Below are 15737 nucleotides of genomic sequence, written 5' to 3'. Positions count from 1 at the left end.
GGAAATCCTTCCCACATCAGCAAGGCAGAAGCGGAGGCTATACATACTGAATGTATACAGTGCGCCCCGACATTCCCGTAACCTTACACAGCTCCTCCAACAAGCCCTCCACACATCCCATGGTCATCCATTAGCCATCGTGGGGGATTTCAATGCACCACATCCCGCCTGGGGATATGCAAGGCCCAGAAAAAAGGGCCAGACATTATGGGACACCATACAGCAACTCAACCTGACAATTCTGACGGACCCCGCCCATCCCACGAGAGGAGGTAACAGTGTCCAACGCGACACCACCGCTGACCTTACCATCGTGAAAAATGTCTCAGATGCGTGGTGGACAAATACCCTTGAAATCTTAGGCAGTGACCACTATATAGTGGAAACCGCACTCATTGCGGGGCCGCCAAAGTACAGCGGCCGGGAACAAAAAATTATCGACTGGGACGTTTTCCGTAATATACGGAGGGCCGAGATTTCAAAAGTAGAAAACTCCGGCATTGAAGATCTGGAAAAATGGGTCGAATGCTTACAGGAACACACCACGATGGCTACTCGAATCGTACCAGAGGAAGCGAACCTACTAGACAAGGTCGACTCTCGCCTCCTTCACATGTGGGAAGTGAAGAGCAGCCTTCAGAAACGGCTGCATGGGCAGCGGCACAACCGGTCCTTACGCCGCCGGATAGCGCGCCTAAACAAGGAGATCGAGAAGCACGCGGCATATCTTACTAACCAACACTGGAATGCACTGTGCGAAAGAATGGACGTACAAATGAATATGCCTAAAACATGGCACACCATCCGCAGCCTTCTGAACCCGGACGGAAGGCGGGTAACCCAGCGTAGCAACCTTCTGACCATCCTACATGCACATCAAGGACAGGGATCTACTTTACTTAAGAAACTGCAGGAGCTTTACATACAAGAAGCCCCTCAGGAGTCAGCAGACCCATATGCTGGTAACCCCAATCCCGAAATGGACAGGCCTATTACCAAAGCTGAAATCTGTGAAGCCATTACTAAACTGAACACTCGCTCTGCGCCAGGGCCTGATGGCATCACTAACAAGGTACTTACCAATCTGGACGACTCATCCATAGAAGACCTCACAGCTTACATGAACAAAGTATGGGACAACGGCCGTCTTCCTCCTACGTGGAAAAGCGCCCGCATTACGTTTATTCCCAAACCCGGAAAGCAACTGAAGCTTGAGAACCTTAGGCCCATTTCTTTGACCTCGTGTTTGGGAAAACTGCTCGAACACGTAGTGTTGAACCGCCTGCATCGGTACATGGAAGAACACCAACTCTTCCCCCATACCATGGTGGGCTTCCGGCCATCACTATCAACGCAAGACGTCATGCTCCAGTTACAGCATCAAATCATCGATAACTCCGCTGTATCCCCACTAGACACTCGAGCAATCTTGGCCTTAGATCTGACCAAAGCTTTTGACTCCGTGCAACATAGCGCTATTCTCCACAACCTGAGCGACCTCCACGTGGGCAAGAAGGCCTATAACTATATCGCGGATTTCTTAGCGCAACGAACCGCACAACTAACCGTACCAGGCCTCCAGTCGGAGCCCATACGCTTGGGCAGCCGCGGAACACCACAGGGCTCGGTTTTATCGCCCTTTCTTTGCAATGTGGCAATGATTAAGCTACCTGTTTTACTACGACAAATTCTGGATGTAAGTCACAGCATTTATGCTGATGACATCACGATTTGGACCGTAGGAGGAAGCGATGGGGACATACAAGAACGCCTGCAAGCAGCCGCTGACACGGTTCAAGAATACGTAACCCAAAGAGGCCTCGAATGTTCACCACAAAAATCGGAAGACCTCTTCTACAACCCAGCTAGGCCCGGTCGGAGACAAAGACATGACCCCAACATAAAAATCCCGCTGCAGGGCAGCCCAATACCCAGAACTGAATGCATACGAATTCTAGGGCTTAGAATACATGAGAAAGGAACCAACACGGTTACCATACAGGCCCTGCACAATGCAGCCGTACAAATTGGCAGACTCATCGCCCGGATAGCCAATAAACACCATGGCCTCAAGGAACATAATCTCCTTCGGTTAGTTCAAGCCTTTATCATCAGCAAAATAACTTACGTTACTCCATACCTGAAACTCAAGAAAGCAGAAAAAGACAAAATAGACCGAATAATTCGCAAAGCCACCAAGGCGGCTGTAGGCATTCCAATGGCTGCCTCCACAGAAAAATCACTGGAGATGGGCATTCACAACACGTTGGATGAACTTATAGAAGCACAACGCATTGCCCAATACAAGAGGCTGGCGGGGACCCCAACTGGGCGGGCCATTCTGGAGTCGCTGCATATACCTTTCGCGGACCAGAATGGAACCAAAGGCGTCATTGAAGCGGACCTACGAGACAAAATAAGTGTGGCCCCACTGCCTAGAAATATGCATCCGGAGTACCATCAAGACCGACGGCTTGCCCGTGCGAAGGCGCTCCACAAGCAGTACAGTGCCAACCCTGCAGTATGCTATGTCGACACGGCGGGCTACCCTGGCCAACGTGCGGTAGTGGCCGTGGTGGTAGATCAGCAGGGAAATGCAACCTCATCTTGTTCAATCCCTACGTCCAACCCAGAAACGGGTGAAGAGGTGGCCATAGCTCTTGCAATTAAGGGCACGCAGGCTACTACCATCATCTCGGACTCGAAGGCCGCCCTGCGCAACTATGCGCGCGGTACAGCCGTCAAAATCCTTACGAACAGCGCGACCCCAGTTTCAAGGCACATCCGCCTGGTATGGACGCCAGCTCACTCGTCTCTTCCGGGGAACGAGATGGCACATGAAGCAGCCCGAGGATACACGAACCAGGCTGACTTTGAATCCGACAACGTGCCGTCTGTGACGGGGGGGAGGGAGAGACTGGCAACTTACCGAGAGATTACTCAACACTATAGGCTGAGCCGACTGAAATTTCCGGCTGCCCACACTGCTCTAAACAAATGGCAGACAGTTGCTTGGCGCAGGTTACAATCAAATACGTTCCCTCACCCCGCCCTGTGTCACCGCAGCTATCCGGATAGGTACACGGACAGATGCAAGTGGTGCAACATTGCAGCAGCCACACTACAACATATGGTCTGGCAATGTCCCAATAAACCACGGGCCCTTGAACAAGTAATACATATAAGAAGTAGTGAGCAGTGGGAGGCCGCACTGCTCAGCTCTCTTCCCGGGATACAAGCTGCTGTCATCCAACTGGCAGAGGACGCCGCCAGGGACCACGGGTTCCTGACCGCCATCTAATGGGACGAAGGGTACATTCGTCTTAAAAGGGATGACAATAAAGTCTGTTCTCTCTCTCTCTCTCTCTCTCTCTATAATGCGGGATTTTGTGTTAATTTTACTTTGTAGGCTTTACTTTCTGCCTATGTGCTTTCTGCAGACATATGAAGTACGACACCTATCCTAAGAATCGTCCGTTGAATCGGCACCCAAACCAAATATGTACCTCGGGAGAGGTTCTTTGCAGTACGTTCCACATGGGTCTCCTTTGCGCATGCGTGACCACGCCTGGCAACCATGGGCAGCGCGCGCCTCTCCCGCCTCACGCAAACGCACGGCCTTGGAAAATATGGACAGCGCGCGCTGCAGCACGCCGACGGCTATGAGGACCCAACTAAAAATATCGCTCTACGACAGCTGAAATCGAGCTTAGAAGAATAGGAAAAAGAGACGAAGGCTCCCACGCGGGCACATTTGAAAGATGTATTGGGCGTGCAGCTGCTCCGATGGGCGATTATATGCGCTGCAAGCAGGCATCCGCAGCCGCCCGCGACCCATGCACGTTACTTGATTAAAATATTAAGGGTCTGTGCTTGTCCTACTCCACTCCATCCGATACAAATGTTACTTCAGTACATTTTGAAGGTGAAAACTTCAGCGCTAACCAGGACGGAACACGCGCACTGCGGCAGGGCTCGTCTCATCTCTTTGTAATTCGTCCTCGTTTGTGCTGAAGTTCTTCCCAGCAAAGTTATGCAGAAATTAGGCCTATTAACGGTGAGCGTTTGAACGGGTTAGTAATTAATCTATTCATCTAGAACATGTCTTGATGGGTTTCACCTTCCAGTCGTCTCAGGGAAATCCATAAGGGACCCCGAGTTTTTATTGTACTTCAGTACAGCCCATTTCATTGGGGCATCTTAGCACCTCCGTACGGTAAACCTAGTCACCTAGGAGGGGGGCGCAAAATCTGCCTCGTACATTGACTTAGTAGGAGGGGGGGGGGCGCTGCGATGAACCTTTTGCCCCCAACAAGGCACCCTGTATCATCTGGTCTGGGAGTGCCAACAATCCCCATCCCTCACACCCAATCCCCGTCCTACGTACGAGCAGTGGGTGGACCGGCTGTTCAGCTCGGACCTTTCGACCCAGCGCATGCTGATAGAGAGGGCACGAGCAGCCAGCAAGGACCAGGGCATCCCGGACTAGCGGACGCCCCCACCGGTGGTGCGCTCACCATCCTGCACCATTAAGCTCCAAATTAAAGATGTTTATCCTCTCTCTCTCTCTAGCAGTATGAACCAGCAAAAGATATTACACAACCTAATAGGAGCAAACAATATTGGAACAGTCTATCTAAAAGAAAAGGTGCATTGGCATACAAGCTATGGGGCGTGCATATTGAAAATAGTTTTTATTTTAGTATCCTTGCTCCAAAGCACCCAACATTACCTGCTGGCTTACAAATCAGAACGGTGACTTGTAACATTCCCTCATAACTTCAGCCTTTTTGCCTATCCTTCCCCTCGAGATCCAGTGCTCCTTCTGAGGCAGATGGTCGTTGTGTAACTGCAGTTTCTTCACTGCAACTCCAGTTGCTGATGATGCCTGTGCTCTTTTTTTTTTGCTGTCACTCCTGAGCACCCTTTTGTTGGTGAGCCTCGTACAGCGATTCCGCTGCTTGCGGTCACATTTTCTTCAGCGAGGATTCTCGCCTCATGTAGCGCGCCAAACAAGTGTTGCAACACTGTGTCGTTGTGAATGTAGTGTAGAGAAGAGAGTAGACGATCGGTTTCGGCCCTTATTTTTGATTTTAAGTGGCGCCTACTTTGTTCAGATGTTTTCTGCAAACTACATTGAAACTCTTCAGTGATCGGATCAGCTAGCACTTCAGGGTCTTCTGTGTCATCAGGTGTGCAGCTTGTGACGGAATGGGCAGTCATGTTAGGCCCTTCCCTGTATTCCACAGGTAGACGGGAAAAGCCCCACCCATCAACAAGCAAAAAGCGGCAGCAAAGTATTTGCATGGCAATTTTGACTTCTTGAAGTCGAAGCACGTACAGCTTGGATCACTGAAGTTAACTTCACGAAAGCCACCACCCCGAGTGACAGAACGAATGCGAAATGTTCCTCCTTCACTGCCGACTTCCACGTCCTCCGACCTGTAATCAGATGCTCTTGTGAGCCGCTCCATAATATGATTAGCTACAACAGGGGGCCTCCCATGGAGGAAATCGGGCACATCATGATGATTAAGGCGGTATGAAGGTGAAAAACTCAGATTTGCTTGCAAGAACTGCACCTCTTTTTCCGGAAAAAAGCTTTCAACTAAGACTTTCAAAATCCCTTGCAGGCTACGGCGAGCACTGTTTCCAGCCAAGTATGCCTTGAGCTCCTTGTTTTTTTATTCTGTTCCGTTGTTTGTGCCGAAAGGGAGGTCCAACCTGTACTTGTTCACCCACATTTCTTTTACTGAAAGCCACTTACTGCTTAGATAGGCTTGCAGCTTCTCGTTTCCCTTCCATTGTTGTGACTCCTTCAAAGTTTCAATTGCTTTGGTCAAGTCATCCTCGTTCGTACTAGCTGCTACTTGCCTCAGCATCCTCTTAACATCGTCAACATCTTGTACTTCATTTTGTTTTTTTGAAAGCCACCTGTGCCAAGCCTGCTCTCGGTGAAAGTCACACAGGACTGGCCGACTGTTCGGGAAGGCAGCAGAAAGTGCACTGATCTCTGCCTGGCTATAGTCCACTATCCAAAACTTAGGACTTAGGGTTGGATTCCAGGCCTTAAAGATGTTTAGTGCCTCTTCGATGCAGAGAGCTGTTTGAAATTGTACGATGAAAGTACCTGCAACAGCATAGCAACTTGAAGTTTTCACCGCAATAAGGAAGAGCGGAAGGGCATAATCCGTTGTTTTGTATGTAGCATCAAGACATACAAAAACATCACTATACTTAAGTATCAACTCCTTCATGAACTCAGTATGAATGCAAAGCAGCAGTGTCTGCTGGCATTCCTGTGCCACAGTTTCTAAAGCGACACAATCAAGTAACTCGGCCTGCGGTTCCTTTTGCCCGTCAGGATCATTTTCCAGAGACTTGACATGATAGGCTCGGAAAAAAAACATCTTGTTCTACATACACTGCCACATTCTCTTGATCAAATGAACTAAATCTGTCCTTACGAAGTGCCTTCTGGATATGATTTTTTATGTCTGTCTTTGTAGGGTAAATATCTCTGCAAGTAGACAAGGGGCACTTGTTGTTTGAGAACAGTACATCTCGGACAAAAAACCCTAGGCAGCTCTCAACAGTTTTTACAGATGTCACACCTTGTTGTACCAGCTCAGAAATTTTTTTTGACACTTCTGAATTTATCGGCTGTGGGTAGCCTGCACAGCGAGCATCAATGTCATTAGAGTGGCTTTCCCTGTCGGACATACAGACATAGAAGCGATGCTGGTGCAGAACAGGTTTACCACTAGCTGCTTCTTGCAATGCCAACCTCAGTCGAGAGATCGTTTCCTTTGAAGCTGCTTCGTGCTGCCATTTGGTACATGGTTGTGGGATGTTGATCTAAAAATAAAAGAAAAGAGCAGATGGTAAACAGCGTAAAAGAAATTAGGTTGTTTCCAAAATTGGCTGCAAAAATGGGAACCTCCCTCGTCCCCTCCCCATAAAATAAATTCCCTGGGTTTTATAACAAACTTAAAAGTGCATACCACAAGAAATACTAATAGGGCTGTACGTTCAATCATTTTAACCTGAATAATACCCTCCTTTAAGTAATTACTGTTTTGACTAGCTTTATTGATGAACAGGCGCATTACCAAAAAAGAAAAAAAACTGCATTGATATTTCAGCTTTGCCAAAGACAGATTATTTTCAAAGATGTTCCCTTTCGATGCCCCATGTTCCCTTTTGTTCCCAAAGATGTTCCCATGTTCCCAAAGATGTTCCCTTTCGATTCGATGCCCCATGTGCTACTCATTTATGGATTTCGTGTCGCTCTGCAACTGCAGCAGTTGTACGAGTTTCGCTGTTACATTTTTACGTGCATTCAGCAATACGACTCACTTGGTTCTAATATCAGAGAATGTCACATTTTAGGCAAGCGTTTTTCACTAATATCTGGTAATACCTCGATCGCCATTAAGACGTTAATCAGTTGATAAACGGGTGAAACTTTTACGCCCTATACAGGGTGTCCCAGCTATCATGCACCAAGATTTAAAAAAAGAGAAATTGCGTAACTCGAAGAAAACCTACTGCATAATGTTTGCAGTACTGTGAAGAAGCGGAGAGTAATTTTTTCGTTAATGAGACTTGAATAATTAATTGTAATTAATTATCTAACTCGGAAAATACTGTCCTAATCACTAAAGTGTCAATGAGGCACTTGTAGGTAACCACGAGGGGCATCTAACTGCGCTATTTTCAGCGACGAACTAATTGCGTACTCATTTATTCTGACTGATAAAGGAACCCCGCGAAATATGAAAAATGCCACGTGACGACGCTTACGCGCGCATTGTAAAGCAGCGTCCCCAAACAAAGCTGATTGAAAGCAACTGCTTCGCGTGTTACCCGCCCGAAGAGACAGCGCATCACCTTGATAGTAGCATGCATGGAAGGAGCAGCAGAAGCAAGATTCGCGGGACGCGTGTGCAGATAAGGAACAAACTCGGTCGTGATTTCTTCTTTCTTTCTTTTGTCTATTTCATTCTGGCTAACTCAGAGGCAGCCTGTTTGAGGGCGTTGCTTTACGGTGCGCGCGGAGGCGCCGTCACGTGGTATTTTTCATATTTCGCGGGTTTCCTTTATCAGTCAGAATAAATGTGTACGCAATTAGTTCATCGCTGAAAATACCGCAGTTAGATGCCCCTCGTGGTTACCTACAAGTGCCTCATTGACACTTTAGTGATTAGGACAGTATTTCTCGAATTAGATAATTAATTAAAATTAGTTAATTAAGTCTCACTAAAGAAAAAAACACTCTCCGCTTCTTCACAGTACTGCAAACATTATGCACCTGGTTTCTCTCGAGTTACGCCTTTACTCTTTTTTAAAATCTTGGTGCATGATAGCTGGGACACCCTGTATAATAACTGAAGAAAAATAAAATCTGCCTGAATAAGTAATAAACGTTAACGATGTCGATCAGCGTGGGCTTGCTCTTTTGTTTCCCTACAGTGATGTGTTCGCGAAGGCATGTCACTGTGAATATGCATAAGCGGGATTTCGTGCGACGCACGCTTCAATGCGAAAAAGATATGAGTGTGAAAAAATTAAACTATCCGTATCGGCTCGATCGATGTATCCGTGCGATCGTTACCTGTCTATTTCTTGAATCCTGCACCATGTGCAGGCCTCTCCCAAAGAGGCAGCCTCTGTCCGTGGTCTGTACAACATTAAAAGGCATGTCTTCATTTATCACCACATGTCCGCATTGAGTGCTGTACATCAGCCTGCCTGCACAGATAAAATAAATCTTTACATCATCCGTCCCAACGTGGGAGGAGCCCAGTGCGCGCTAGTCGCGTCTCTCAGGACTCTTAAAGGAGCCATGAAGAGAAAACACAAGTTTGGTTCATTCGAAAGATTGCCTCGTTAGAACCATAACGACACCACTTATAACGCAAACTTCGCTCAAATAAGCTACATAATTAGGAAAAACGGGAATGGTCATGCGACCCACCAGCTCATTTCCCGCAACAGAACCTATGCCGTCACATGGGCTAAGCTCTGCGATTGGCGGAGGCCGGCAAAAGCAAACGCATGTTAGGCAGGGCTTACAGTTTGCATAACGAGCTAAATGCCCGTGAAACATACTGCACATTCTTTTTATGACAAAGAACGGTGGAGTAAACGGTTGAAGTTCCGAACGAACACGCAAGCGTGTGCGCTAATGCGTACGAAACAACCGCCTGGCCGAGCTCGACATCTCGCCGTCGCGCAGACGAATTTTCGGGTTCGAGGCGCTCTGACCTTGGAGGAAAAATGCCGTAAACACCGCGCATTGACGCTCGTATCTTTCTGGTCGAAGCAGAGAGCTCGCGCGAACGGCTTTCCATACACGACACCGGCCAACTGGCATAAGCGATACTGCTACTGAAGTTGAACTATTATTAACCGTAATAAAAATACGGCACAAACGTACCAGTCTGTATTCGTCCGTGGCGACGGCGCTGACGAGGCAGCGGTGCCGACGGCAGGGCGTTCGTCTGTTGTGGCTATCGCGGAATGGTCGCTTTCCCGTCCACCGCGTATCCCACAACTCTTGCCGCTCGTGCACTTAGAAGCGTTGAGCGTTCAAGTGGTGTGAGGTTGTTAAATGCAAGCCCGAGCTCCTCGGCGAGAGTTTTGTTCTCCGGATCAGGCGATTCCATGACTAGGGCTGCGGGTGCACTAGGTTTTACTAGCATTTTTAAAATGGCCGCCGTCTCGGTCGACTCCCGCGTGTGGGTGCTATATGGAGTCGACATACTAAGTATCTGTTTCATGGACCGGCCCGTGTGACACCATTGCTCACGTCACCAAATGTGCAATTTTAGCGGGAGATTTAAAATTTTTGCTTAAATTGCCTTATTTCTCAGTGAATAAAGCATCATTTGCTTCCGGGAAAGCGCTTGGGGTACTATGAAACACCTAATCTTTCGAATAAAACAAACTTTTGTTTTCTCTTCATGGCTCCTTTAATAAAGTTTGACCATCTATCCATCCATCGCGCACCATCCTGAGGCGGCACGTACGCGCTACATATTTGCGATGAACATACCTTTTGGCTTCACGGAGTGCTCAGTCTGGAAGCACACATTGACAGCGGCGAGGTCCCTTAAAAGCTCTTCGTATGCCTCTCTGCAGTCAGCATAGCCGGACCACGTGTTTCCACACTTCTTCAAGTCCCGCAGGTGCCTCTTTAATACATCTTCTTCAGGTGCTGTCGCCACTGCAGGCTCCATAGTGCCCCGCCCTGCAGGAAAAAAACTCCTACCTCCCCTAGCGGGAACTCCTGTGTAGATGCGACGCATAGGGGGTTCACGTTGCAGCGTTGGACAGCGGAGGAACGGCGCTGGAACGGTGGAGCGGAGCGGCGCAGGCACCGCGTTTTATAGCGCGTATAACGGTGAAGGGACGCGCCGGCGCCGGTGCGTCTGCCGCGGCTATGACGCAACACAATCCAACACAATACACTGTAATCCAATCCAATCCAATCCAAATCCAATCCAATCCAATCCAAGCCAATCCAATGCCCCTCGTGAGAGAGTGTTCGCTATCGGAGAGGAGAGGGGCTGAGCGGATGAGAGTGCGGACGCCGACGACGACGGACTCACGCAGGAAGGACAGGGCCGCCGACAAGAGATGCTCTCAGCGTCGCATCTAAAAAGGCCGATGTTTCGAGCAGCTTGTAGTCCCCCAAAAGTATCGTGTTGCGCTGCTGGGTTTGGTTCACAGTGACAGCTGGGCTGGTCATTTAGGTATAAACAAGACCAAGAGCAGGCTACTGAATGACTACTACTGGCCGATGTGCCTCAAGGACTCTGATAACTGGGTGCGTTCCTGCAGCGTTTGCCAAAGGACAGGACGGCCAAACGAACGACTCAAGGCGCCTTTGGTCGAAGTACCTTTGATTTGCGAACCTTTTCGCAGATTTAGTATTCGACATTGTAGGCCCTTTACCAGTATCAGCGGCAGGCAACATGTAATTGCTTACGCTCATTTGCCCTGCGACGAAGTTTCCCGAAGCAGTGATGTTGTCGGAGTCAAGTTTCACAGCAGTTGTTACCGCGCTACTCACTGTATTTGCCAGAATTGGATTCTCCAGTGAAATCCAATGCGACCAAGGATCTGCTTTCACAAGCGCGCTTACCACGACATTCTTGCAGAAGTGCGGCATATCCATTCACCACAGCTCTGTCTACCATCCGCAGAGTAATACAGTCGAAACATTTCATTCAGTAATGAAGCGAATTCTGCGCGCGCTCTGCTTAGAGAAGGGCACCGAATGGGACGCGGCTATTCCCGCGATGCTTTTTGCTCTGCGCACCGTCACTCACGAAGCGACTGGATTCACGCCGGCGGAACTCGTTTACGGCCGAGCGCTTCGTCCCTTTCTAACATTGTTAAAGGAAAAGTGGGAAGACCAATTCGTGGACAAATCGGTGGTCGAGTACGTGCTGACGTTGTTGAAGTACGTGCTGACGTTGTGGCCAATTCCTGTGAATCACAGGAATTGGCGCAGATCACGATGGCTGAAGCTCAACGACGCGCAAAAGTTTACTACGACAGATCCGCACGTGCACAGACCTTCAAGGAAGGCGACAAAGTGCTCATTCTGAAGTCGTGAAAAGCAAATCAACTGGAAGTAGCATGGGATGGGCCTGTCACGGTTAAACAAAAGCTCTCCGACATCACTTATTTGGTCACGACGCCCGGCAAGCGCAACGATGTGACACTATACCACTGCAATCTTATGAAGCCGTTTATCGAACTCGCGGAGACGCGGAGCATCGTCTTAAACGAACCCAAGGAGATAAATGTTCCAGTTCCTCAAGTGCCGACCCCGTCAACTGAAGAGATATTTGAATCTGTATCTACACAAGCTTCTTTATCAGTCGAACAAAAAAAGCAGTTGAAAATGCTTATCAGCAACTTCAGCGATTTGTTCAGTCCCCACCCCGGCAGAACAAACCTTGTGGAACACGACATTGAGTTGACATCTGACCAACCCTTCCGAACCAGGATGCGCAGATTTTCACCCCGTCATGAGAAACTGTGGAACGATTGCGTTCAAAACATGTTGACACTGCATGGGTCTAATTGTGCCGGAGGAGAGTGAATACGTGTCACCGATGTTTATCGTAGAAAGTCCTGGCAAGGAACCCCGACCCTGCATTGATTATCGAAAATTGAATGCGATTACAAAGACGAAGTTATTACCCATTCCTAATGTCAAAGCCTTGATCGATAAAGTTTCCGCGGCACAGTATGTTTCCACGTTGGATCTAGTCCGCGGAGTGCCACTCACAGAAAACGCCAGTCAGGTAGCCACTGTCATGACTCCGACAGGCACATATCGCCCTCTTGTGCTGACTTTTGGTCTCAAGAACACACCGTTCGTATTTTCAAAACTAATGAATCAGGTTCTCGCAGGCACAGTCATTTGCTGTTCCCTACATCGATGACATTGCCGTGTTTTCGAGCACTTGGCAACAGCACTTGAAACATCTACAGGAGTTTTCCTTCGACTACGTAAAGCAGGCTTGACCCTGAAAATGACTAAATGTCGTCTTGCGAACACCCATGTCCACTACTTGGGGCATGTTGTTGTGTTGGGACGCGTCGCTCGGCAGAGCTTCGCAAGTGAACAACTCGCGTCCCAAACAACAACTGAACTTTTATTATCATCCTTCGTCTCGAAGATAACTTTCTCGTGCGGGCGCATGCGCTCTCTGCACCGCACACAGAAGCGCCGCTTTGCGTCGCCACAGTACTCCCCCCCTAGTGAGTGCGCGCACAACGGCCGCACTCGGACGACCCACTGCGGTTCATAAGTTCATGCGCACCGGGGGTCTCGTCCACCGTCCACTCCGCGTGAACCGTTTGAGGATTTGTTGGGGCTGCGCTACGTGGTCTGCCGGGGGTGCCTGCGAAGATGGAGCTCGAGGTGGTGCAGGTGCTTCGCTGTCGGAGTCCACGTGTGCTGGTTTTACGCGGTCTAGAGAAACCACGTCGTGACGACCACCTCTGTCGATTGTAATGTGCTTGTCTGCCCGTCGCAGCACCTTGAAAGGCCCGTCGTACGGGGGCCGGAGTGGACGCTGTACGGCGTCGTGCCTCACAAACACGTGAGAGCAGGAGGAGAGTTCCCGGTCCACGTAGACTGGCCGGGCTGCGGGCGGACGCGGAGGAACAGCGCGTAGCTTGCTCATGATGTCTCGCAGTCGCACGGCGTAGTCCGCGTTCGCGTACACGTTCTCGTCCTTACTGGTAGCGAAAAACTCCCCTGGGAGGCGAAGCGTTGTTCCGTACACCAGTTCAGCAGAGCAGCATCCAATATCTGCTTTCAGAGCCGTCCTAACGCCCAACAGAACAAACGGCAGTGCCTCTACCCAGCTGTGACTCGCAGTAGCCGTCAGGCTCGTCTTCAGATGACGATGGAACCTTTCCACTATACCGTTGCTTATCGGATGGTAGGCAGTTGTTCTGATGCGGGAAGTACCCAAGAGCCGGGTGACGCTTGCGAATAGGGCGGACTCAAACTGTGTTCCGCGATCCGTAGTCACGGTTGCCGGCACTCCGAAGCGGGCCACCCAGTGGAAGATAAATGCGCGAGCGACGGTATCAGCAGTCATGTCTGGAATGGGCACGACCTCCGGCCATCGCGTGAAGCGATCGATGCAGGTTAGCAAGTAGCTTTGCCCCTGACACAACGGCAGTGGTCCCACAATGTCAACATGCACATGGGCAAATCGACAGTCCGGCAGAGGGAAGGATCCCAAGGGGGTCACAGTATGTCGCTGAACTTTGGAGCGCTGGCATGCGAGGCACTCTCGTGTCCAGTGTCGGACATCCCGGTTTATTCCTGGCCACACGAACCTCGCTGTGCATAGCCGTTGCGTGGCTCGAATCCCGGGATGCGCCAGGCTGTGCAGCAAGTCAAAAATGCTGCGACGGAGGTTCGAGGGGACGAACGGTCGGGCCCTGCCTGTAGACATGTCGCAGCATACGGATCCTGTGGGTTCTGCCAACCATTGCAGCTTCAAGGCGCTGGTTGAAGACGTCAGTAGACGCTTCAATTCTCCATCACTGCGTTGAGCCGTCGTAAGTGTGGTGAAGTCCACGCCGCTCGGCAGGCTGATGGCATTCACTGGACCGCGCGAAAGAGCGTCGGCAGCAGCATTATCCGTGCCACTAACATGGCGTATATCTGTCGTGAATTCTGCGATGTACGACATTTGGCGGAGCTCCCGTGCCACGTGCGCACCAGAATCGGAGCTCGCGCGCAATGCGTAGGTGAGTGGCTTGTGATCCGTGAGCACAAAAAATTCTTGTCCTTCCACATAATGCCGGAAATGCCGGATAGCCGCGTATATGGCCAGGAGTTCCCTACCAAAGGTGCTGTACCTTCGTTCGGACGGGCTCAGTTTTCTGGAGAAGAAGGAAATTGGTCGCCACACTCCGCTCACCCTCTGCTGCAACACGGCTCCAATCGCTGCATCGGAGGCGTCCACCATGACGCATTGAGGAACACCAGGCTGCGGGTACGTGAGCATGGTAGCATTTGCGAGAGCTTCCTTAATCATCCGGAATGCTTGTGTGGATTGGTCGTTCCACTGAATGGCAGTTGCCTTAGATCCAGATGCCGCAAGTAGGCTGTGGAGAGGGTGAAGGATGTTGGCGCATTTCGGGATAAACCTACGGTAGAAATTCACGAGTCCCAGGAACTCTCGAAGCTGGCGGAGGTTTTTCGGCTGTGGAAACTGCCGTACTGCTTCCACCTTGTCCTTCTGGGGCTGTACTCCGGCACTTGAAATACTGTGGCCCAAAAATGATAGTGTCGGTACCCCAAGCACGCACTTTGCCGTATTGATAACGATGCCGTTCTCTGTCAGTCGCTGAAGTACGTAGCGCAGATGCCGCTCGTGCTCTTCAGGAGTGCTGCTAGCAATCAGAAGATCATCGAGGTATACCTTGCAAAAGTCGAGGCCACGGACAACGCCATCCATGAACCGTTGAAAAGTTTGGCCGGCGTTGCGTAAGCCGAAAGGCATGCGTAGGAACTCGAACATTCCGAACGGCGTTGTTATTGCGGTCTTGGGAATATCCTCCGGTGCTACGGGTATCTGATGATATGCTCGCACTAGATCTATTTTAGAGAAAATGGTAGCACCATGCAGGAAGGAGGTCATGTCATGAATGTGCGGGACTGGGTAACGGTCTGGCACGGTTACCCGATTCAGCGCTCGATAGTCCCCGCAAGGGCGCCAATCACCGTCTGTTGATTTTGGGACCATGTGAAGAGGTGACGCATATGGGCTGGATGAAGGACGTACTATCCTGAGTTCCATCATGTGGGCAAACGCCTGTCGAGCCAACCGCAGCTTCTCGGGTGACAGGCGCCGTGGTCGCGCATAGACCGGTGGGCCTGTGGTTTCGATGTGATGCAGGACGCCGTGCTTTACTTCTGGAAATGCCTGTGGCTGTCGCGTCAGCTCTGGGAACTCTTGTAGTATTGCGGTGAAGTACGCTTCTCCAGCCGGACTAAGCAAGGCCGGGCTGATAGGGGGGTGCCAACACGGCGTGCCTTGTACCGCTCCCCGAGAAACAGGATCTTGAAGCCGTTTGTTGCGGACGTCGACCAACAGACCGAAGAACTGGAGAAAGTCTGCGCCTAGTATGGCGAATTTGACATCAGCAGCTATGAACACCCAGCTAAACGTTCTGCCGAAACC

At 50.1% G+C, this 15737-nt stretch overlaps 1 protein-coding gene and 1 pseudogene across 1 annotated transcript; both read right to left on the bottom strand.

Annotated features, from left to right (window-relative positions):
• Positions 1-6656: 6656 nt before the first annotated feature.
• On the bottom strand, positions 6657-10153 carry LOC144153557 (uncharacterized; annotated as a pseudogene).
• A 2677-nt stretch (positions 10154-12830) lies between these two features.
• On the bottom strand, positions 12831-14558 carry LOC144153556 (uncharacterized). Its single transcript, XM_077685178.1, has 3 exons — positions 14472-14558; positions 13882-13990; positions 12831-13288 (listed from the first exon to the last, which is right to left on the bottom strand). Exons 1-3 carry the CDS (start codon positions 14556-14558, stop codon positions 12831-12833), a joined length of 654 nt encoding a protein of 217 aa, XP_077541304.1.
• Positions 14559-15737: the final 1179 nt, after the last annotated feature.

The sequence above is a fragment of the Haemaphysalis longicornis genome, unplaced genomic scaffold, assembly GCF_048455015.1.
Source record: "Haemaphysalis longicornis isolate Haplotype H1 unplaced genomic scaffold, Haemaphysalis longicornis Haplotype H1 scaffold_9, whole genome shotgun sequence".
Lineage (NCBI taxonomy): Eukaryota > Metazoa > Arthropoda > Arachnida > Ixodida > Ixodidae > Haemaphysalis > Haemaphysalis longicornis.
Note: the sequence above shows the minus strand (reverse complement) of the source record. Positions and strands in the feature narration are given on the sequence as shown.